Here is a 23,410-nt window from a genome sequence, read left to right on the forward strand (position 1 = left end):
CAAATTTCTGTGGGTATTGAGGGGCCCTACAAAAAATGCCATTGTACTCAGCAATTTGTGATACAAGGAAAGAAAAGTGAGTTTGCCCAGATTTTTAAAGGTCCAGGGGTTTGGGAATTAATTGGAGTTTTTCCCATAAATTAAAAATTTACTGATTGTATTTTATTGTGTGGTGTATAATCACTTCCTGTGAAAGAGGTTGTCAGGGTGAATTTTTAGGAGCAGGAAATAGAGTTCTTCTGCAATAAAGGTGAAAGCATGAATTATATACACAAGGTTCACTAACTGAAGGATGTATAGGCCTACTTAGACAAGAAAACAGAGCTACTGAAAGAGACAAAGGGGGCAGAGCATCCAAAGAAGAAAAAGTCGTCGTGAATTTTATGATGCATTACTAGTGAGAGTAAATAATGCTTGTCATTTTCTTAATTAGATGTTGAAACAAATTTATTCATCCAAGTACTGTAATAAAAAATACATACCATCACTAAATTGAATTGTACCATGGCAATAAAAATCCTTTAATTTATAAATTGCATAAATAAAATTCAATGTAATTTAATTTTCAATTGAAAAGACCAATTTTAATTATAATTGTGATGAATTTTTAGAAAATTTATATTGGCTTTTGTCCCATCCGTATTCTTGATTAACAAGATTTGTTAATTGATAAAGCAGTCAGTTAATTTTAGTTAAAGATTTTTTTCATACCCTGTGCTTGTAAGACTACATTGCTGTTTATGACTGACTGGATATCAGAGTGTGGTTCTGCACACCTTATAATCACTCTGCCAAGTGAGTGATACACTTGTCAGTATAGATAAAGCATAGTGGTTCACAGGTGCTAGGAATTTCAACTGAAGAAGACAGTTGATATGATGAGAGATTGGCAATGGGGGATAAGTTGCAACCAACTGCAATTTATTCAGAAAGGTGGCACATTATCGCTCAAGTTCACTTAGTCATTCTAGCCAGTATTAGCCTTTGCTATGCTTCAAAATGGGTAAATGAAAGCAATTATCAATTTCATTGAAAATGAACTAAGTTTGATGATAAGTTGTTTACAAGAACCACATAATATTGAACAGTAATGCATGATTGCAACAATGAACAGATCAATGCAGAGGCGGTAATCTAAAAATCCCACGACATTTTGCAAAAGTTTTAGAAGCATTAAAAACTGTTAGACCACACAACTTCATGAAGTCGCTCAACTTTCTTCCAATTATACAAACTTGAAAAAGCAGTCTTCAATTCAAAGGTATTTTGAAAAAATTAACAAACTTAACACAATGTAATACCGGGATATCTTGCACAATCATCTGAATTACACAAAGTTTTGTAAAATTCAATTATATAAGATCACCGGTTGCATTTGCCGCCTGGCAGTCGAGTGGTTAGGGAACTGGCTTCTCACTGTGCAGGTCTGGGTTCGGGCATGGATGTTTACTAACACTAACAAATTCCCTGGACGGATCATACTGATCCCTTGGGAATACGTGAGGATCACATTATTATTATTTGCTCGATTGCAACCGATGCATTTGTTGGTTGAATTTTTCAAGTTTTATAAAAGATCTTTTATCAAATTTTTATAGTGTGATTCCGCCCTTAAATATTTTCCTATATTTTATGGATGGAAAAAATAATTCATAGAATAAACAATTTTTTTTCTTTTAATAGAGTAAAAAAATATTTCACAATATTTGAACTTTTTACAATTACATTCACAAATCAAGAGAAAAAATACACATCTTACAACATTTCAATAAATTTGATGGTCATTGGAAACGAGAAAGAAAACAAAACAATAAATAACGACAGATTATTTCACAATATCAACGATAGTTTTAAAAAATGGACATTACCAAGTTTTTGCTTTGGAAATTTTCTACATGTTCGATATCACATTAGGTTTTCCTTCGACAATCTTTTTACAGTATGAAGCCTCATTTCAAACCTGTTCGATGAATTAGGGCGCACGTTGTGATGTCATAATGTGCTGGTAACTATATAAGGGGGGAAAAAATCATGAGACAAAGTAATTTGAAAATACTATGACATAGCTGCCACATCAGTCTTCTGGATAGACACAGTATCTAGGAGGCTTTGGCCAAGTCTCCAGAATTTTTACATCTTCCACACTCCCGAAAAATTCTTCTTTCACCCAAATTTCAACAATGATTGTAAAAAAATCTCTACTCTTAGAGATTAATGTTAGGAAAGGGGGGAATAATTCCCGAAGAATTTACCTAGAAAAAACTGTCACTTTTGTTTTTTATCCCCGAAATGACCACCAGCATAAAGTACCATATTTTAATGTGTATAAGGAACCTGATTTTTTTGGGTTTAACCAGTCAAGTGGTTACAACGGCGTTTGCCGTCGCTGCCATACGTAATGTTGGTGCCTACGATGGCATTTGCCGACGCGCAGACTTTTTTTCGGTCTTTTTCACCAGTCAAGTGGTTAAGACAGCATTTGCCGTCGCTGATATACATAATGGTGTTGCCTACGACGGCATTTGCAGACACGCAGACTTTTCTGTCTTTTTCACAGATACAGGGGTGGGAACTCTGCGCCAAAACTAATATCTTGCGCCATCCTGCTCCAATAGCGTATTTTCGCATTTTTCTGCGCCAAATAGCGAATTTTGCTTCAGTATGCCCGGAATTTCGGAAAGGACGCCAAAAAAATTTTGTTCCTGCTAGCCACGAAACGTTTCTTTACGAGAGAGAAGAGCGTGTTTTATTCCACTATACTTAAACTATCGGCCCCTGATCGGGCTTTCCATCGCGAAACCCCGATATTGTCCGTGATCGTGGAACTGAAGATGGCTTGCAATGCCTTTCAGCTTTAAAGTGCAAATTCGAGTGTTTCCGTTTAAAAAAAAAAGTCGTCACTGGAAGCAGCAGAAATTACTGTAGTCGATTGTCATTGTGTTAAATCCCGATGTTTCGTGGAAAAAATTTTCATTCCGGGAGTAAAAAGCGCATGTCCGCCGAATTACGCATGTTAGTTTAGAAACTTTGCCGAATAACGAGCGTTAAATCGCTAATTTTGCCGAATAACGAGCGTTAAATCGCTAATTTTGCCGAATAACGAGCGTTAAATAGCCAATATCGCCAAATAACGAGCGTTAATTCGTCAATCTCGCCAAATAGCGAATGTCAGATCGCCAGATAATGAGTGCTGAATCGCCAAACATCGAGTTGATTGTTCCGAAATTCTCTCCCATTTTGCAACAATTTCTTTCCAAGTATAAAAAAATTAAAAACTTATAAATTTTTTTTAGCTCATTTGAAGTGCTGCTGTTCAAGGCAGCAAATAGTGCCCACAGTAAGCAAAAATCATCTTAAATAGACGGGTGCAAAAAATTTTATGATAGCCGCTCTTTCAAACAAGGTGTCAAAAGCCTAAAATACAAAAATCAAGCTGACGAAAAGATGTTTGATAACAAAAGACAGTGCAGTTTTATTTTGAAAAGGGTTGAGGGTTAACGAAAATATTCTTGTTAATTTCACTGTTCCAATTTATAAATATCTGCTCCGAATCTCATATTTTGCTGCTCCAAATCCCGAATTTGCTGCTCCAAATCCCGAATTTGCTGCTCCAAATCCTGAATTTTGCTGCTCCGAAATGGACTTAGTCACTTCCCACCCCTGCAGATATGACGAAATAATTTGTCATACATGTGCTGCCGTCCTTCTACTTTATTATCTCATCACTAGATGGAGTTGACAATTATATTTCAAGGTCTGAGATTATTATCGCTATTATCTTTGTCATGCTTTGCAAAGCTGCATCCCCATCGTTTTTGTTTCAATTTCCAACTGTGAAGTGTAATGATTGAATAATTTATCGTTGTAGGCACGTTGCTCTCTGTGGCAAGACTTTTTAATGGGGAGATCGGCTTGTATTCCCGCCTCAAAGTTGGGAACCACAGAAAACCAACTTCAGCCGACTACCGCTGCAACGACGGTAGGGTTTGAACCCGGATCCTCACAATGCGAGTCCGTCACTATGACCACCACAGCAGCAGGTAATTTAACCTGACAGTTGGAGACTTGGCACGAATCGGCGATGGCTTGCACGATGTCACATTTTTGCAAAGGGAAAAAATCCTTAGGATATTACTTTTCTTCATGAAAAAACCCCATATTGTTTTTCAAAAAATTCCTTTTATATTTATTTTTGTACGGAAATTTGGATCCACACGTAAACCTAATTCTCATTCTCCAAAGTTGGCAGCTATGCTATAATTATGTTAATGAAACTAATGTTTTACCTTAGCTCCTATCCTACTCAGGTATCTGTTGCGAATGTAGAATTCAGATCTTGGTTGAAGTAAGTCAGTAGGTGTTACGTCGGCCATGGAGCCCGAAGCTAACAGTCGTTCACTTTCCAGAATTTCTGCAGCACTGAAATAGAAAAATAAATAATTGAAATGCATCATCCCAACAAAACCCATACTAAGTGAGATACACAGATCAAAGTAAGAGATTCTTACTGCATTTCCGCTTCTCTTTTCTTTCTCTCTGCGACAGACATATTCAAGGATCCACCTGAAGTTATAAGAGAAACAGGTTAAATTTACACTTGAGATGTTTCAGTGAAAAGAAAAAAATGGTAATTCAAATGATAGTTCTGAGAATTTTTTGTGTGTGCACATTTCTTTTTGCCCCCCCCCACCCCGCCAGCATTTTCTCATCTTTTCTTCTGCAGTTATCGTCATGCAAGGTCACCAGCAAAGCATGATCTCCCTCCTTTTAGGTACACCAGGAGGTCATTATTTCTGATTCAAGTGTCAAGTGATTGTGGATGTTCTTTTTCCTGAAGAGACTGGTATATGTTGATTACTCTTTTAATGAAACAGTCCAGATTCTGCCGACAAGCCTTAGCCTCCTTAAAAATGCAAGAATTTCGCATCACTTCTTGTAAATATGAAATTTTAGCTTTACCGGAACTATTTTTAAAAAAAATTTCTCATGGCATTGTTAATGTGCTACATTAATCAACAATTGAGTCACACAAAGTCATTCTCTTACAGCAGTGTTTATCAACCACAGGCAGCTGCCCTGACACTAGTCACACTGGGCCGTGAGTGATTGGCAGTTTAATTTTTCCCATTAATTTTTCATTAGTTGTGTGTATGACCGAGCTTTTAAGTTACACAAGAGATTTGCTGGGCTGCAGGCTCCCGAAAGTTGAGAATCACTGTCTTACAGGGTATCTGCCCACAAAGAACTCATTGATTATAAAACGAAATAACTTGGATAAATAAATATCAATGGCAAATAAAACGAGTGGTAGAATTATTTTGAAAACTGTAAAAAACTAACAGAAATTTCAAAATTAGTTACAAATGTTACTGACATGTGGTCACAGTACAGTGTCCAAGAAATGGGCTATAAACTGTCCTTTGTAAGCAAATGTTGCTATCATATCGATACTGATCCAAAATGTGCACCTTACGCAGCAAACAATGACTAATGAATGGTACACTGTTCCACATGTTTTGGAACAATTCGTTGCCTGGGTTGGAGGACAGACGTAGCACTTCATGGTTCATGCAAGATGAGGCACGACCAGACCATATCACAATGGTTTTTGCCTTTCCCGAGGAACATTTCAGGAATAGAATCATTGCATTGAATTATTCCACATTTATTAAAACATTGACAGATTGACTTCCATACTCACTCGATCTTACCCCCTGCAACTACTTTCCGTGGGGCACATACACAAAGGTCACATCGATTGTGATGTGCTTGCAAAGAACATTTTATAGCCTATTTCTCGGACACTGTACTGTGACTACAGCGCCACCTGTCAGCAACATTTGTAACTAATTTTAAAACTGCTGCACGAGATTTTAATGGCTTTCAAAATAAACATACCACTTGTTTTATTCTCCTATTGATTACCATTCCTGAGTTATGAGTCAAAATCCCTGGCATAAAGCTAAAGATAGAAACGCACAAATCTATAATGCTTCCAATGCCCTTGACATATCTAAGATTTTATCAAGGGGCCCATGGGCTTGGCAGAGGATGAAAGCCAGTGTAAAAAAACAGACAATTACAGATGTTGCGACCGCAATCATAGATGGCACACAGGGGGACAATTGCTGGTACTAGCAGCAGCCGGGGATTTTGTGCAGATGAATGCAAAGTGGGTTCCACGAGAATGACTGTCACACTGAAAGTGATCAATATCCTCACTGAAGTAAATGTGATGAATAAAGTGTGAGGTTTTACTGAAATTTTGTCTTTGTTATTCAATTTATATGGTCTTTATAACTCCTTTTTACACTTGCACGACACCACATTTGCCCCCCTATTGGTGACATTCGGAAATACAATTTAGTTTTTACAGAATCCCTTTGTTCCTATGTTGTTATTAGTCCGCACTACAAAGGTTGTTGTCATTCCAGCTGTTAGATTCAGCGGCAGATGACTTTGAGTATAGTGTCGGTTTAATTACAAAATCCTTGAAATTTGCAGCTGCCACCTATCCCACCTATCTTCCAAAGTAAGTAATGCAATTATTGAAAAATTACAAAATTTCAAAGACAGCTTACCTTTGCTACTGTTCACAAAAAATAACAGAACTGTAGCCAGTGCAGCCACTGAAAATAAATATGCAAATCGAAAGCTTTAGTGGCAATCAAATTAAATGGTTGAAAAATAGGAGTTGAATCCACGAAAACAAATTGCTGAAAAATCAGTCACTTACAACAAAGAAAGTCAATGAAGAATATTTCGAGGAAGAGGTATCCCTTGGCATCAACAATTTTTCCTGCAACTATAGCAGAAACTGCTAATCCTAGGTTCTGTATTGATTGCATGCTATAAAATCAGGGTGGAAGAAAAAATATATAGTATTTTATCGTCCAACATATAAGTGGGAACTCATAAGTTCATTCTCATCAATGACGCTTATCAGCAAGTCGCATTACCAAAGTTATTACACGTAAACATCAAACACATACAAAGAAGTAAAATTAATCTTTTTGAAAATCGACCTTTCACAATTGTAATGGTAAAATGTTTCGAGCAATTAAAGATTTGATCTAAATTAATAGCCTTTGTGAAACAATGAAACATGCTTTTTTTTTTCTTTCAGTCGGTTAACGGATAGGATTTCCGGGTTACATTTGGCATAATGATTTTGCTGTCCCGACCACTGTAAAATTTAACAACGATTTCACAACAGTGGGGGGGGGGGGTTTGCCATTGAAATTTGCCGCCACCCCCCCCCCAAATTTTGCATTTGGGTAATTTTCCCCTTCACTTCCTTCTAATTTTGGCTCTGCTCAGCACTGCGATCACGGAAAACAAGCGTGCATAAAATTTTGCATAATCATTTGGAAATCGAACCCTTTCACTGATTTCTCCCGTAGGGAAAAAACCTGCTTTTCCGAAAATTTTTATTACAGTTACAGAAAGCACCTGCTCCACTACATATGGCCTTTTTAAAACCCACAGCATCAAGTACGGAAACATTTTTTGCTAATCTAAGGGTGCAGTGTTTACGTGAAATTTTTTGTAAAGAGGATAAAATTTTCCTTTCTGTTTCTGCATTAGGCACGTTCCATTAAATCCAGGTTTCTATAATGTGTATTTTGGCATTGAAATCACTGGACCAAGATTTTTTTCGTTGAAGACAGGTTTCCACTTAATGAAGGTTCTGTTAAAGACAGGTTTTACTGTATTATATTCTAACCACGGCCCAACTTGTTCCAGGATAATATGAAAATGTCCAAAAAAACAGCTCTGGAAGAACAAAACCACAACATGAATTTTAAGAATGCTATTGTTTGCTCACCAACGGCTAATGCTGTGTATACTGACTGTATGAACAATTCATTATAAGTGAGGAGAGGCAGATCATTATTTGTTCTTTTTTTTACTTTTTTCACGATTCTGTTTTTGTTAAGGAAAAATTCTGTGCTCAGATGGCAAAATATTGTGTCACTTTTCCCAAAAAATTGAGTTCTCATTCCGGAGTCTGATTCATCAAAATTTTGGAAGGTGGCAAAATATCATCTCTTTCTTTCAGTTTATGAGGAAAGAACGGAGGCAAATTGTAATAAGTCAAAAAGCCAGAGTGTTGCATTTTGGGAAAATATTGTTTACAAATTTGCCATTGTGAAATTTTGAGACAAATGACTTACAACATTTTACCATCTGAGCACAGAATTATTGTGGGGGAGGTTTTAGTCAGTTTCGTGGTGCCATTTGTTGTGCGAACTGGGAAAAATTATGCCACCAAGGCGTGCCTACAAGCGTCCTCCTTCCTCAGTTTTCGATTTCTTTCAGTGCCACTTAAAGGGTTAAACACATCTTAACACACCACCCTCCTTAGAAACGATTGGGTACATTCATCTTTGAGAAAACTGTTTTCTTCCGCAAGTTTTGCCCAATTATCAAATGCACTCAAGCTTAACATAATATTGCAATAGGTAACAGAAAAAAAAGTTAAATTCACTAAACTTTGCAACTTTTGCTTCCTATGACTATGATTCTGTAAGCAAGGTTGCAGCTAAATTGGAGAGTTTTTCCCTATGCCAATAGTTTACCTTGGGGCTTTGGCTGTTTCAAAATTTTTCACCAACGACCGGAATGTTTTCAAGTAAACTTGTTATCCTTATTGTTTGATAACTATTTCAATTTTTATTGCCAACAGTGACTTAGCTCTGTTGGGTTATCATTTTTGTTACTCAAATATGAATCTTTGGCTCATTAATTTTTTCATGTATGAATATTTGCTTATCTGATGAGGAAATGCTCCAGTTTTTAACAAAAGTTCTCATACGAGTGAAAGAAAGCCAAGTTTCTTGCCCAAAATGTCAGCTAAAATAGTTTCATCAAAACGTTAGACACAAAGAATTTGGTAGGCATTAACTGGTTTTTGATGCAGGCTTTTTGTATTTTGGGAGTGTTTGAATGCTGTGCCACTTTTTTGGCAGTCATCTTTAATTTTGCGATATTAAAGATTTTTGGCAAATAAAAAAATTCTGAGTCAAAAAGAGGCCCAAAACCTTGGCAAAGTTTCAAATTGCAGATTTGGCAGCAACCTTGCTTTATGGAATTTTAGCCATGGCTATTTAAAACTTCAGAAAAACCTTGGAGTTGATTGCTCTCCAGAACAGTGCCGTCTTAAGGCATAGGCCCACCCGGGCCTTGAGAAGAGAGAACCTCACAAAAATGAGAGCTGGTTCAAATTTTCAAGAATTTGCCAGTTAGAGCCTCAGAAAAATCACTTGGCCTGGGGACCCATGATGCTCTTAAGACAGCCCTGCTCCAGAACCACCTATTTCATTGGACAATTAAGTGATATAAGTAATTGATAAGAATTTTCGGACCATTCAGTTGAAAGAGTTCCTTAGGGTAAAAGGCTGTCATTAGTATGAGTTCATTTTCTCCAATGCCATTGCATCATTAGGAAACGTAAAAAAGTAGCAAGTTTTTCATAACTGAATTATACAATTCATTTCTGGATACACGTTCAAGATTTTTCAAAATCGAACTGGCCAATGTTCGCAACATGTTCTAATGCTTTACTCTGATAGGTTGTTCTGAACTTGAACTGTTATCTCATGAGCGTCACTCACACCCACTAACATTTGGGAAACTTTGAGAAATAAATGAACTATTTCAGTCACTCTTTGCACGAGAAATTATCTATAAATGATCTGTTCATATTGTTTTTCATTACCCAAACAGAGAATATCTAACATTCTTAATTCCTGAATATACACTCAACAAAATAAGTGACAGACCTTACCAAGTATGAGCTGTGAAAAAAAAATCAAGAATCAATTAAAAATGGTTCTTACATTCCATAAGCTGTACCAAGTTGATGCTCTGGTACTTCTAATGCTACCATCGGCCATAATCCACAAGCAAGTAATGAATATCCCAACCCCATGAGAATCTACCGATGGAAATGTGAATAATTATTGATTTTTAAAACATATCTTTCAAAAATAATGCCACATGCAGTGAAACCTAGACACAACGATACTCGATATAATGATAAATTCTTCTACACAATCATTTTTTTTTTCAAATCTTGTTTAGAATCACCTATAGTCTAATGTTAAACTCCTCTCAATGTAACAGTGCCTTTTACTATGATAAATCCCTCTATAACATAAGAGATTTTTTGAAATCACTACAAAAAAAAACCAATTTTTTTTTTGCCAAAAAATCATTTTGAATTCTAACTTTGTCACTTGTTTTTGTGCTCTGAAGGGTATAAATAACATCAATGTTTTGCACTAAAGGATCACTGAAAGCTAAAGGAATTCATTGGTATTGTTACTTTTTCCGCATAAGACACAAAATTGCAATGCAGGAAACAAACTAATCAATTACAATTTTGTGCTGCAAATAAATACATAAAAGTGCATTTTCTGGTGGTATTAACAATACCAATGCAGAAAAGATGACAATAACAGCATAAATTTTATCAAACATATGAATAATATTGCCTCTCGATATAATGATGATCCAACTACAACATTTTTTCTTGGTACGCAGAATATTGTTATATCAAGGTTTCACTGCATAATAATATGAATTTATTTGAACAAATTCCTAACTAATGACATAATAATTAAAGCAAGATATAGTATTGAAAATCCTGTTTTTTTGTTTTTTTTGTGAATAAAGGGAAAACATGAAATCATTGAGGCAGTTTAAAAAATAGCAATAAAAAAATCAGTAAAAACTTATTATTCTACACATATAAATAAATAATAGGTATATGTTATGGCACTCATTGGTTGCATACGCATGATATAAACTTGAAATTAATATATTTATTAACACATAAAGAGTGAAAACAGAATGTACAGTGAGCATCATCACGATCACTATGTCAACTAACATACCATTATATACAAGATATGGAGCCTATGCTGCTCTCTCTCAGCTCACTTTTATTCACAACATTCCTCCCTAAAAAAAAAAGTTGCCTGATAAAGGTGAAAATTAATAGTCGCCATGTGGTGACCAAATATTTGAGAGTGGAGACGGGGCAGTGCCTTGGTTGCCCCAGCCTAGTTACGGGCCTGAATAAAGGAGTATTTATACCTATCACTTATATGTATAGCACAAATTACTCAGCGATTCTGACTTCTTATTGTTAAATTAATATAATTTTTTTACTCCCTATTGTACACTGATTTATAGATGATGATGTAGAAATGTCATATTTTTATTTATACTAACCATGGCTGGCCACGGATTCCAAAATGTAAATCCCATAAGCATATGGGAAATAAGAGTTGCAATCACAGCAGAAATAACCCACCACAAGTTGCGTCCAGTTTTGTCTACTAGTATTCCAAACATGGGAGAAGCAAATGCTGATATCAGGTAAACGGAACTGAAATAAGCCAGGCAAACAGATGAGAAAAATTATATTAATTTCGATTTTTCCTTCCAATATATCTCAGGAAACAGAAAATGTTACAACTCTGGTCTAATAACATTGTGGCACTATAAACGTGTTACTACTAATAAAAATCAACATTTAAGAATCGTGCATTGTCGGTTCATCACACTGGCATACAAATTACATACAAGCAATTATAATTTTGTGTGAGGAAAAAAAATCATTATCATCACGTTTACCTGTCAATAGCTGAAGCAGAATGAAATACGTCTGAAGATGTCATGCCGTATTTTCTCAGAAAAAATACTCTGTAATGGAAATTTCAGTTTAAAAAAAGATTAATGAATACACACTCAGTTTATTAAAACCAGTTCGAGTTTGCTCAGCACTGTAAAAGTATTTACCCACGAAAAATCCAGTTGTATTCCCTTAATTCACGTTTGTGACATGCAAATCAACTCTAGTATTTCTACAACATGCCAATGATAGCACACACTACAACATAGCAAAATAGCGGGTACAGGTTATTCCCTCAAAATTTCCCTTATTTCTTTATCTGTCTGAAGATTTCCCCCTCGACTGTTGTCCCACATACACCTGAACTGATCTCTTTTTTTTAATACAGTCAAGTGCCCAAGGGACAATTTTGAAATTTGCACTGAAAAATCAATGGAACTTTAAAATAAAAATTAAAAAAAAACTACCCACATTCTGAAGAGTTTCTAGGCCCTTTGTACTGCTAATTTGAAAATTTTAGGTGTACATTTTCCTAAAAAATAATAATAAAATAGTGTTTGTCTCAAAGTTAGTTTTAGTTTAGTCCCAAGTTAAATTACCAACTTACTTGCCAAGAGCAATGAATGGAAATATAGCAGAATAATAAGCGACACAAATGACGGATATCAGCCAAAAAGTGGCAGGAAAATCTTTTACGTCTCTGAATCGTATCACAGAGCCTAAATAAAAGAAAAATAGAAAAATAAATTATGCTACATTATTAAGATTATGGAATGGGCTGCTTACAACTGAAGGAGAATCAATTTAGACTCTCTGTAAGAAAAATAATATAAGCCTAACATTATCTGATATCAGTGATTTAGATACCTATATACTTGTCTACAGATATACAGGGTGGTCATAAAAAACTTTGCCTATAAACGAATCCCTAGCAGTTGCAAAAATCAACAAATGTGAATGAAATTTGAGATACAGATCTTTCAGAGTATGCACACAAAAATTAGAAAAGAAACAAAAACCTAGCTCTCTCTCAATTACAATTACAACAAAAGTACTTCTAAAAATTTGAATAGAAACTCACACTTGTATGCATTACAAACTTATTGGTGCTGTAAAAAACCATAAATGGGGTTGGAACGGTACCTTTAGCATGATAGACGCAGACGAAGAAAGGACATTTCGCCAAAGGGTTGGTGCTCTAGCCCCTCGAAGGGGACTTCCTACGGCAATAATGAGATCTGCATTGATTGTTTCCACATGTTTTTTTTTGTCTGCGTCTAGCACACTCTTTATTATGCTACAGGTACTGTTCAATGCCATTCATTTTTTTTTCACTGCACTGATAATTTTGCAATGCATAACAATGGGTGTGGTCTTTAAGAATTTTTTGAAATACTTTTGCTGTGGCCATAACTATGGGATCAAGGGTTTACTTTTGCTCTCATTCTTGAGCACTGAACACCTATATCTTGAATTTCATTTGCATTCATCCTTTGTATAAATTGGTGTCTCCATACCAAACTGGGTTGGGGAAGCCGGCTTTACACCTTGTCAGAATTTTTCCCCAGCAAATTGCATAACTTGGAACATAGTGGCACATTTCTTTTTCTGAACTGCTTTTGGAATCAATAAGTAATTTTTTGTGAAGAATTTTACCCAAAAAAATCCACTAAGCAACTCCAATCCTTTTTACAAATATCTTGATTCCTCTTTCTAACCTGAGCCGTATCTCAACAGCTCCAATAACAAGACCTACACATCAGCCCTTTTGCAGGCTCGTTGTAATTTTGTGCAGGGTTGCAGCCGTTTCAACCACTGCTGCCCTCTATGTGACAGGCAATTCTACACAGATTTTTTACATTTCTTTTGCACCTGTCCTACGTTAATTTTCCTACAGAATCACCTTTTCGAGATATCTCTTACCCTTCCCTCTCTGATCTAATCAGCTTCTTGAACACTTAGCCAGGTCGGGTTTGCGATTTTACAATACTGTAAAACATGCATTAGCAACTCTTATATGTAAATTTGAATTGTTTTTATTTTCAGAAATGTGTATAGACAATTTTATGAATTTTCTCAATGTTTTTAACGATTACATGTTCTTCTGACCGGTGTCAAAAATGTGGAATTATCTCAACTCACCCCATTTTTTTTCTGCTGTCTAATGTAATCTTGTTTTTATTTGCTCGCAGGCTTCAGCCTACACAGTTATAATTAAATTATTCACATTAATCGATTTTTGTGGCTGCTAGGGGATATTATGTTGACAAAGTTGTTTTATGGCCACTCTGCTTACTATGCAGTTCTGTACACTGTGTTAGAGCTATAAATAGATCCATACAGATACATGCCTGATTGACCAGCAGTTTTATTCAAAATCTTTTCCGCTCGCCAGTCAAAGAACCCCAGTATGAAGGCACATATTTGGGAGAAAACGCAGGTCACAGTGGCTATAGTGAAGAAATCAAAAGTTTAGTTAAGACATGATTGTACAATTTATGTGAGCTATATATCAATATAGCTCACGTTTGTTTAAGACATAATAAGAGAAAATAACATAAATGCAACCAGGAATAAGTAAATCATACACAGGTGTACACATACATGACCAAAATTTCTATATCCTCTAAATTAGAAAATGATTTTATATTTATGTGATTAGGATATCGGTAAATTGCTTGTGTATAAAATGTTTTTATTTTCTAACACAATACTCAGTTAAGCTATTAACATATTTTAACATGTATGAGTAAACCCTATTTGCCAAAAATTGGGTCCAAAAAAATAGGGGGTTTCTTATACATGGATAGTATCCCACCCAAAGCGTAATATGCAGAAATATGTGACATAAGTCGCAGAAAAATCAGCACTAGTGCAGAACAATCTCAGGAAGAATTTTAAGAAAACAGCTCTTTTTGCATAGAAAACACTATAAATGAATTTCTACCACGGAACATTTTTAGTCAGCTGAGAGCTCGTTGCAGAACAATGCGAAACATTCTGCTTTAAGGGATAGTATCATAGATATTAACATATTATTTTTTGCAATTTACAATGCGAGTGACTCTGATGATGTTAATGAACTAGATGATATATCAGATGAAAGTGATGAGGAATTTAATGGTTTCTATGATATGAATTTTAAAAAAATCCATATGTTGAAAAGGAAAATGTTTTTTATGAAATTTTAAGCCTAAAAAATCAGAGGGTTCCTATACACATCAAAGTATGGTAATATCTGAGAAGAAAAAAAAGCACAGCTTTTGATGAAGAAAGACTGTTCAAAAGAAAAAAATATGTTAGAAGTAGAAGGATGTCATACTTAATGGAAATTCTCATTGTACAATGTTTTTCTTTTCAAACAGAATGATTTATTTATACCAAACAATTTTTAATACAGGCTTACCAATAAATAGAGTGACAGCTAAATGAACATGTCCTACAGAATGCTTCAATGATTTATATATCTTCGGTGTAGCAAAGAAATTCACAGCGCTCCCCTGAAATGACAGGTCATAGAAAATCAATGAAATGGCTGATAATTAAAAATTCTACAAAAATCACAACAAAAATTCTCTATTTTGCTTGAGTAAAAAAAATTCTTTCAAATCGATCAAAAACAGGATTCAGCAGCACTTATGTCAGTTATTCATACCAAGGCTAGCAATTCAAATTGGAAAAAGCATAAGTCGAGGTAAATTATAAATGAACAATTCAGCAAATTAATATATTGTGAGTTAAAAATATATATAATTAAAATGAATAATTGTCTTGAATCAAATCTTCACGTCTGATGATTCATATGAATTTCAAGTTTTTTTTTCACTTTTTTTCCCATGTTCAGTTTTTTGTGAATTCAAACTGTTTTAAAGTGCTTTCTTTTACAAGATGTGTTCATGTACTGGAGCACTGGTATTATGATATTTTGTTTGCTGATTGGAGAAGGATTTTTTTCTGTCAAATTATGACATTTTTTTCTAAGTTCGCATGTCAGGGTTTCCCACAAAACCTGCTTGATCATATTTCTCTGACAAAAACTCAAGAATTTCCCAGACTTTTCCTGACCAAAACTGCAGAAGAAACAAAAAAAAAAACCGAAATCTTAACCTTCCAAATGTTTTTCGGAGAGGTTTCACATTTTTTCTCCCTTCATAGAATGTTTTCCCTGGCTTTTATGAAATATTTGCACCTATTTCCCTCACTTCTGATCCCGGGTCGGGCATGGATGTCTACTAACACTAACAAATTCCCTGGACAGATCGTAACGATCTCTTGGGAATACGTGCTGATCACGTTATTATTATTATATATTTGGCAGAAGTGAGGAATTATATTTTACCTGACTTTCTAGGTTGCTGGGAACCCTGCATATGTAAATTACAAGCAGCTGCGAATTAAAGGCCGGAAATTACAATGTGTAGCATCCACAATTATCTACTCACCACACGTGCTATGCTCAACTGTAATCCAAAAACCATGTTCAGCTCCTTGCCTTTGAACCAACTTACGGCATATGTGTTTTGAGCAACTGCGAGGGATTCTCCACCAATTCTACAGAGAATTCAAATATTTTAAACATACAAGAAAGAAAAATAATTCAATTTACTGGGTAAAAAAAGAGAATGTCATTCTCAAAGCCTGTGTCCCGATAATGACTAAAGTAATGTTTTATCTACGATATAAATATTTTGCTAGTGTGTGGAATGAAACCTAACATGTTCTTTGGATATGAGACAAAAGTCATCGGCAGATTGAAAGAAATGATGGAGAATCAAACAAAACTTGATCAGTAGAAAATCTTTCATAATGTTCTTTCAAATAACCATAAACAAAATGTCAGTATTAAATATTAACACAGTGCACAGCTCTTAAGATTGTGACTCAAAGTTTCTGATGAAAATCTCAGTCGTAAGTATGATGACCATATACCCTGTTTGTTTGAAAGGGTCGTATAGAAATGGGTTATATGGGGTATGGAACTCTGTTTTTCTTTCCAACATAACATGCTTCAACAATGTTAAATCGTGCATTTTGCTTTCAATTGTTTTAAAACTGGATTTTTCCCCATTTAAAGCTAAAATCCTTTTTCATTTTTATTCAAAAATTGTGAGGAGTTAAAATGTAACTGCTTTATAATGTACGGTACATTCCATTGTGAAAGTATTCTGGACAAGAAACAGTAAATCTGGTCAGTTGAGAGAAACTGGTCTTGAATGGAAGAAAGGGTTATTTCTTAACCTTCCACATGCCTTTGCTATAGGAAAGAAATTCCAAAAGCACTATACGTACATGGATCATAGCGGCTATTACAGCCCGATTATCCCCCCTCCACCCAGGACATTGTGAACTTGCATAGGGAAATTTTCGTTAATAAGGAAGCCTTTTCTGACCTCCTACATAGTCTTGCAGACTGAAAATGATAACTTATAGAGATAAAATGAGCCCGGTTCAACCTTTGCTTTCAAATATGCAATAAAAAAACTTTCGACGAAAGAATGATAAAGTTGAGATAACTATAGACAATTTTTTTTCCCATGTTATCATATTGATATGATCCATACTTGACCAAAGTGATAACAATATACTTGAATGATAGCATTATCCATGATTCTAATGAGTGATATCTACTGTCGCTATAGAAGAAAAATTAAGCCTACAGCAAAAGCTTACCCAAAGACGAATCTTCCAGCCTCCATTACCCAGAATTTATCTATTAGAGCACCAAAAGCAAAAAGCAACTGAAATAAGAAACAAAAATCACTTAGAATCATGTGCAAACAATTATCTTAAATTGCATATTTTTCTGCATCATACCCAGTTAAAGCAAAAGGGGCTGGCAAAATTACCGTTACTCCCTCCACCCCCTCACATCCAAAAAACTCCTAGTTAGGCTTCTAGCATCACTGATATCTAACAAATAATTGTGTTATTTCAAACATAAATTCTCTGTTTAGCTGAAGTTCGTATATAAAAGCTATGAAGAAATAAATAAAATCTATAAGTTTGTGACAACTGTAATAAGTTATCAAAAATGTATCTTGTATCGAAAGTGCAGATGGCGGTTAGTTTACAGCTAAAAAGTTAACCCTCTAAAGGCATGTATATACTAGCCCGCTGATCTTGTAACGTATGACCCCCTGCAGTGGTTCTAATTTGTTTGCAGATACACAAACTACCTTTGTGTTCATAGAAAAAAAAACTGATTCCAAGTAGGTTCAGTTCAAACAGCTCAAGAATCGTTCACAACACTGTACAAATTACTGAACAACCAATTGTGAATGCTTTCATTACGTGACTCACAAGCTAATGTATATGTGCTTTAATGAATTGTTTGATTGCTAGTAACAAAAACTGAGACGGGGGGGGGGGGGGGCACAGATCTTTCAAATAAGACGAGCAGCAATGAATGTGGGTGAATAGACAGTCCTTAAACCTTTCAATACTGCCTAATCATGTGATAGGAGTCAAAGGAAGTAATGTCCTGCTAAATACAGAGGCGCCTCACAATTTGACTCAAATGTTTTCGGACTGAGCGACGCATGCATAGAGTTGTTGAGTAAACTTGTATGGGAAATACTATTGCTTAAATGCATGTGCACCTCATATTCCTCTATAGAATTTCTAAGGAATGGGCGCATATTGGAATGTGTAAATAAAGTTAAGTTTGTTTCTGAGGAATCCGTGTTACGAGTTCAAGTAGTGCTGCCATCTGTCTTCTGAATTCAGAAGCAGGCAACTCCGCAGATTAGTTTTTGCTTGCCTCATGCATGAATTTTAAAATGTTGTAGGCCTGCTTGCTATCTGTGGGGAGCCCTTTAACCCTTTCAGACCCAGTGCTACAAATGTGTGGGTTGCTTTTTCCCACAGTAGAATTTTTTCTTTTCTGACCTCAGAGAGTCAAGCTCCAACTTAAAATATTGTGCAAGTTTTGAGTTGGAAATATGGTGAATATGAACTTCTGGGGACTTGCACCAGAGGGCTGCACTTAAAGTTCTAAAACTTTCAGGGAATTTTTGGCATGATATCCAGGAGAAAGTGCCTCTGAAAAAAGTGTGATTTATTACATAAAATTCAGCAATAAAATTCTGGAAAAAAGTGTACGTGGATTCGAATATACCCTGCATTATCTTGGCTGAAAAAATTTTAACAAAGTGAATTATTTCTTCACAAAAAAATTGGAAATGAAAAAAAAAATTGCTGATATTTATGTTTTTAATGTATTTTTTGAGTGCATCAAAAATATGTGAAAACATTTTGAAAATTCCCAAACATGAATGCTCTGGTCTGAAAGGGAGATCGGCTCGAATTTGTGTCCTGAAGTTAAAAAAAACCCACAGAAAAAAACTACAGTATTGTAAAAATCATTTCACTACAATTGAAACAGTTTTGCCACCTGGCGTTAACCAGCATCGAATGGCGAGGCAACTCTGTTTCTCAAACAATTTCTTTTTATTTTTTCCAAAATAAAAATATTACCTGTCCGAATATGATGAAAAAGCTGAAGATGACAGTTCCCCATCTGATTCCAAACACCCGGTCCAATAGGAATCCTCCAAAAAAACACAAAATCACATTCGGCCACGAATACCACGCATACAAATTAGCGAAAGCACTTGTATCTACATGCATGTCCCGAATTATGTTGTCTTGTAGAGCACCAGGTGTGTCATAGCAGTAGTAGCTACCTGTAAGCATAGACAAAAAATTGATCTAGCGTTTATATCATATTCTGAAAATAGAATCAACTTAATGACTTATGGTAGAACCTCGACAATTAACTGAGCTTTATATTAACTGAGACACATGGCTAGACCAAGGCCTATTGTTCAGATATTTCTCTGTTACAGTAAAGCAATTTCTCGAAAAAATAGCAGGATAAACAAACAAAAAAACAATTTATAGAAAGAATAGTCACGTGGGGAACAAATGACAGTCAGAGAGAATAAACATTTTTCATAATATCGATTCGAAAAACGATTGCAGCACATAGTGATAAGAAAAGATTGAATCAGGGAGTGGGGGGGCCTAGCGATTGGAATATGCATAGGTGCTTATTATCAAACCAGTTGTAGCAGGAAGGGGGAGGATGCCTCTGGGTAGGAGGTCGAACCTAAAGCTGGTTGAAAGGAAAAGTATTGTTGCTTCTATGGAGAAACCAGTCATAAGCTTCCACACCAAAGCGGTAGGGTCAACACTATAATTGTCAACTTTTTCTTTTGTGGCTTCCGCCATTACTTTTTCCTCTTCCTAGTCTCGTACGTTTTGTTGTTGGTGCTTTTTTTGCTGCCTCATTTCGTTTCAAATATTTTATTGGATTCTTAATTAATTCATCAAAGTCATGTTACATTTAGCATTATATTATATTCACACATTATAGGCACATAAGCACTGGATGCGTAAATGTTCAAACTGTTTGCAACAATAACCTGCGTGTTTATAACAATAATTTTTCTAGGTCACTACAGTGACGTTATTGACAGGCTTCACTGTATTTCTCTGTTGATACATATTATTTATCACCAGTTTTTTTTTCACACTTGGTTTCGAACAGTGACTTCTCTTGATCGGCTGGGTCCACGTGGCTCGTTCTGTAGCCCAGGGATGTCATGTGGGGGGGGGGGGGCAAGACAAGGAGGGACCGGTTACACAAGTCAGTCTGAAAAAACTAGCTCTTAAATGCAAAGGTTCTGACGATTAATCATAATTTCATAATTAGAGCCTGGATTTATATGCACTAAAAAAGTGGGAAAATATGCTCTAAAAATATGCAAGTATGAACTTAAAAATGCAAAAATATGCACTTAAAATACAAAATGTGCACTTAAAATACAAAATGTGCACTTAAAATACAAAATGTGCACTTAAAATACAAAATGTGCACTGAACATCACAAAACATGCATTAAACACTCCAGAATATGCACTACAAATCTTGAAGTCAAAAATTCTGAAATATGTACAAAAAAGGAGAAAATATGCATTAAAAAATTACCGAACAAAAGAAAGATGTGTTTTGAAAAAATGTATCTTTTCTATTTCTTAGTGCATTTCTATTCATTTAAAAAATATATCCCCTCATATATATTTATATATATACCACATATGGAAATAACTTCTACACATTTTTTAATTTTCAGTTTCTCGTGGCCGCTCAATAACGAAAACACCAGTAACAAAAGAATTTCAACACTATTTTGAAAAAAATTAACACTCTGACATATCTCTAGAAATAGTCGTACAATAAAACGGTCAATATTCATAAAATACTGTATTAATTCACTAAAGTTCACCTGCGGGGAAAAAAAACTCATGTTATGAAAATATTACGAATAATATTTGAAAAATTATTTAAAAAAAATTGAGTTAGCTTAAATAAACCTTCTAAAACATACACATATGCTGAAAATTCTTTGATTTTATGCATTAATGCCAAAAAAGGCCAAAATATGCAAATGCAAATAATCCGGGCTTTAATAATTATAATTGCAAGAAAAAAAAATTTTTTTGTTTAAAAGCTGCCATTTTCCTGTTCATGCCCAACAGTAACGTGTCTTTCAAGTATTTCGTCAGCATCCATTGAGGGGGTTTCCGATTTTCTGACTTCTTCGATGACAAGTGGGGAGGGGGGTTTGAATGATGATTATATGTGATTAACCACTGTTTATAAATGTATGAAATATTCTTAATGGCATCCTGAACTGTGGTTTGTGGGCACTTGAACTGACATTCTTCCTATTGATAAGTCCCCTAGAGCAGCGGTTCTCAACCTTTGCGAGCCCACAGCTCAATTTTATTCATTTTTGTGAATTGAAAGCTCAGTCAAACACAGGACCAATAGAAAATGAATGAGGAAAAAGTAAACGGCTGATCACTCGTGGCCCATTATGAATGTCAGGGCCCAGCAGATAAGAAACACTGCCCTAGAGTCACTTTAGTGATCTATAAATGTTTCATGGGTCCTTCAAGTGATCTACGAATGTGTTAGGGGGGGGGGGAGGAAGTACTCTCGAACTGTGCCACACATCATTTAAGTGGTCCGTAATTGTGCCGCAGAACACTTAAGTAATATGGAAACGTGCCATGGGGGTAACTTCAATGATGTAGAGCCACACTGGGGGTCGCTTAAGTGCTCTAAAACTGTGCCAACTGTCACTCAAGGGATTTCTAAATATGCCACGGATCACTTAAGTGTTCTGGAACTGTCGCGGGGTGACTAAAGTGATGTGTGAATGGGCCATTAGCCTAATTAATTGATCTGAAAATGTGCCACGAGTTACTTGATTGATCTGAAAATATGCCACAGGCCACTTAAATGCTCTGGAATTAGGAACAGATGCAGTATGGTCCACCACGACTTTGGCGACTTTTTCCCCGCGATAAGTCGCCAAGACTGTCATAATGCTTCTCTGTGTTGCCGTATTTTTTAACACCTTTCTGGTTTCGTTGGGTGATACTAGATGGTGCTGGCTTCACCAAACAGGATTTTTTTTTTTTCTTTTGTTCACCAAATTTTTTCCAAAATTCCAAACAGCCGTTGTTCCATTTCCAGCGCGTCTCTGATTATTATTCCTCCCTTCTATAGCTCGAGTCATTTGGATTATCTACTGCTCAGGTTGTATCACACCGTTTTATTATTTCGTTGTATTTATTAGTTATTCATCCATTGCCATGCCTTCTGTTTTATCGGTTTATTATTTAAAATGAACCTACAGAATTTTTCATGCCCGGATCCGTTTATTTAAAAAAAAGGGTCCGGGTTTTAGTTTTAATACATAGAATATTTATGCCCCGATCTTTTTATTATTAAAAAAATGGGCCAGGTGTAATTTTTTTCTATTTTTATGATTGGTGGTTTCTATTATGTTTTGCACGCTGATGCTTTTTTTTCCGGCGTTCGTAGTCTGACAGCCTTGCGACACTTTGTCGGGCCATCAGACATGTGTGCCGCCAAAAAATCGTCAAGTGGCAGACCATACGACAGCTGTTCCTGGAATTATGCCATAGGTCACCTAAGCAAATGTGCCGCTTAGTTCATTTTCACAAAATTAGGTTTGAGGGGGCAGGCCACCTCAGATAACCCCCCCCCCCCCCCACCATCTCTCCCCGGGCCAACGATTCATCATTATATGGCTTGGAGGGTGGGTCACAATGAATTCCTTAAAAAGAAATTTTGAGTTCTTAGTCTTCGAATAGCATTGAAATTAACAGAAATTGATTATAACATATAAAGTTATTTTCTTTTGCAATTTTGATTTCTTTAAAAAATTTTTTTTGCATTTAACAAAATTTAATCGTTCTGGGGAGGGCAGAAGCCCCTCTCATGTCCCCCTCTCTGTGTTCCCACCAATATATGATGAGGTGGGAGGGGGCAGAGTTGACGAAATTTCGCTGACAATGGGGGGGGGGGAGATGAAAAATTGGTGACGTAATACTTGAACGGCCCCTAATAACGCTTTGATCTTTATTAAGAATTTTTTTTTTTTTTAATATTTCAATGAATGTCTCGTATATTTAATATAAAAAGGGGGCGCACACACACACATATGTAATGCTTTTAAAAGCCCACATACCAAAACCAAGCAAGCACATAAATATGAGAACGAAATATCTATGCAATGCTTTCCGAGGATTGCATATGGACCACGAACTGCAACAATCTTGACCATGCTCTTCAGCGCCGCCGCTCACATTTGAGGAACTGTACGAAGGATCTCTAACGGAGGCACCGTCCCCTTCCGCCATGTTTACTGTTTACAAATAACTCCGC

General features: G+C 35.7%; 1 protein-coding gene across 1 annotated transcript; it reads right to left on the reverse strand.

Moving 5' to 3' along the window:
• Positions 1 to 1,659: 1,659 nt before the first annotated feature.
• Positions 1,660 to 23,410, reverse strand: LOC149089832 (lysosomal dipeptide transporter MFSD1-like). Its single transcript, XM_089250052.1, has 15 exons — positions 23,214 to 23,410; positions 19,121 to 19,329; positions 17,315 to 17,382; positions 16,087 to 16,195; positions 15,051 to 15,144; positions 13,996 to 14,094; positions 12,252 to 12,363; positions 11,647 to 11,715; positions 11,242 to 11,398; positions 9,843 to 9,940; positions 6,737 to 6,849; positions 6,582 to 6,629; positions 4,509 to 4,563; positions 4,287 to 4,419; positions 1,660 to 2,009 (listed from the first exon to the last, which is right to left on the reverse strand). Exons 1-15 carry the CDS (start codon positions 23,383 to 23,385, stop codon positions 1,950 to 1,952), a joined length of 1,596 nt encoding a protein of 531 aa, XP_089106178.1. The 5' UTR covers positions 23,386 to 23,410; the 3' UTR covers positions 1,660 to 1,949.

The sequence above is a fragment of the Pholcus phalangioides genome, unplaced genomic scaffold, assembly GCF_987345545.1.
Source record: "Pholcus phalangioides strain wild (caught in Gottingen) unplaced genomic scaffold, Ppha-v1.0 ptg000001l_1, whole genome shotgun sequence".
Classification (NCBI taxonomy): Eukaryota; Metazoa; Arthropoda; class Arachnida; order Araneae; family Pholcidae; genus Pholcus; species Pholcus phalangioides.

Coding starts and splice junctions, on each gene's coding strand:
- LOC149089832 (XM_089250052.1), bottom strand. CDS start 23,385: ATGGCGGAAGGGGACGGTGCCTCCGTTAGAGATCCTTCGTACAGTTCC. Junction 16,196..17,314: donor GCTGGAAGATTCGTCTTTGG/GTAAGCTTTTGC, acceptor AATTCTCTGTAG/AATTGGTGGAGAATCCCTCG. Junction 4,564..6,581: donor TTTTGTGAACAGTAGCAAAG/GTAAGCTGTCTT, acceptor TTATAACTTCAG/GTGGATCCTTGAATATGTCT.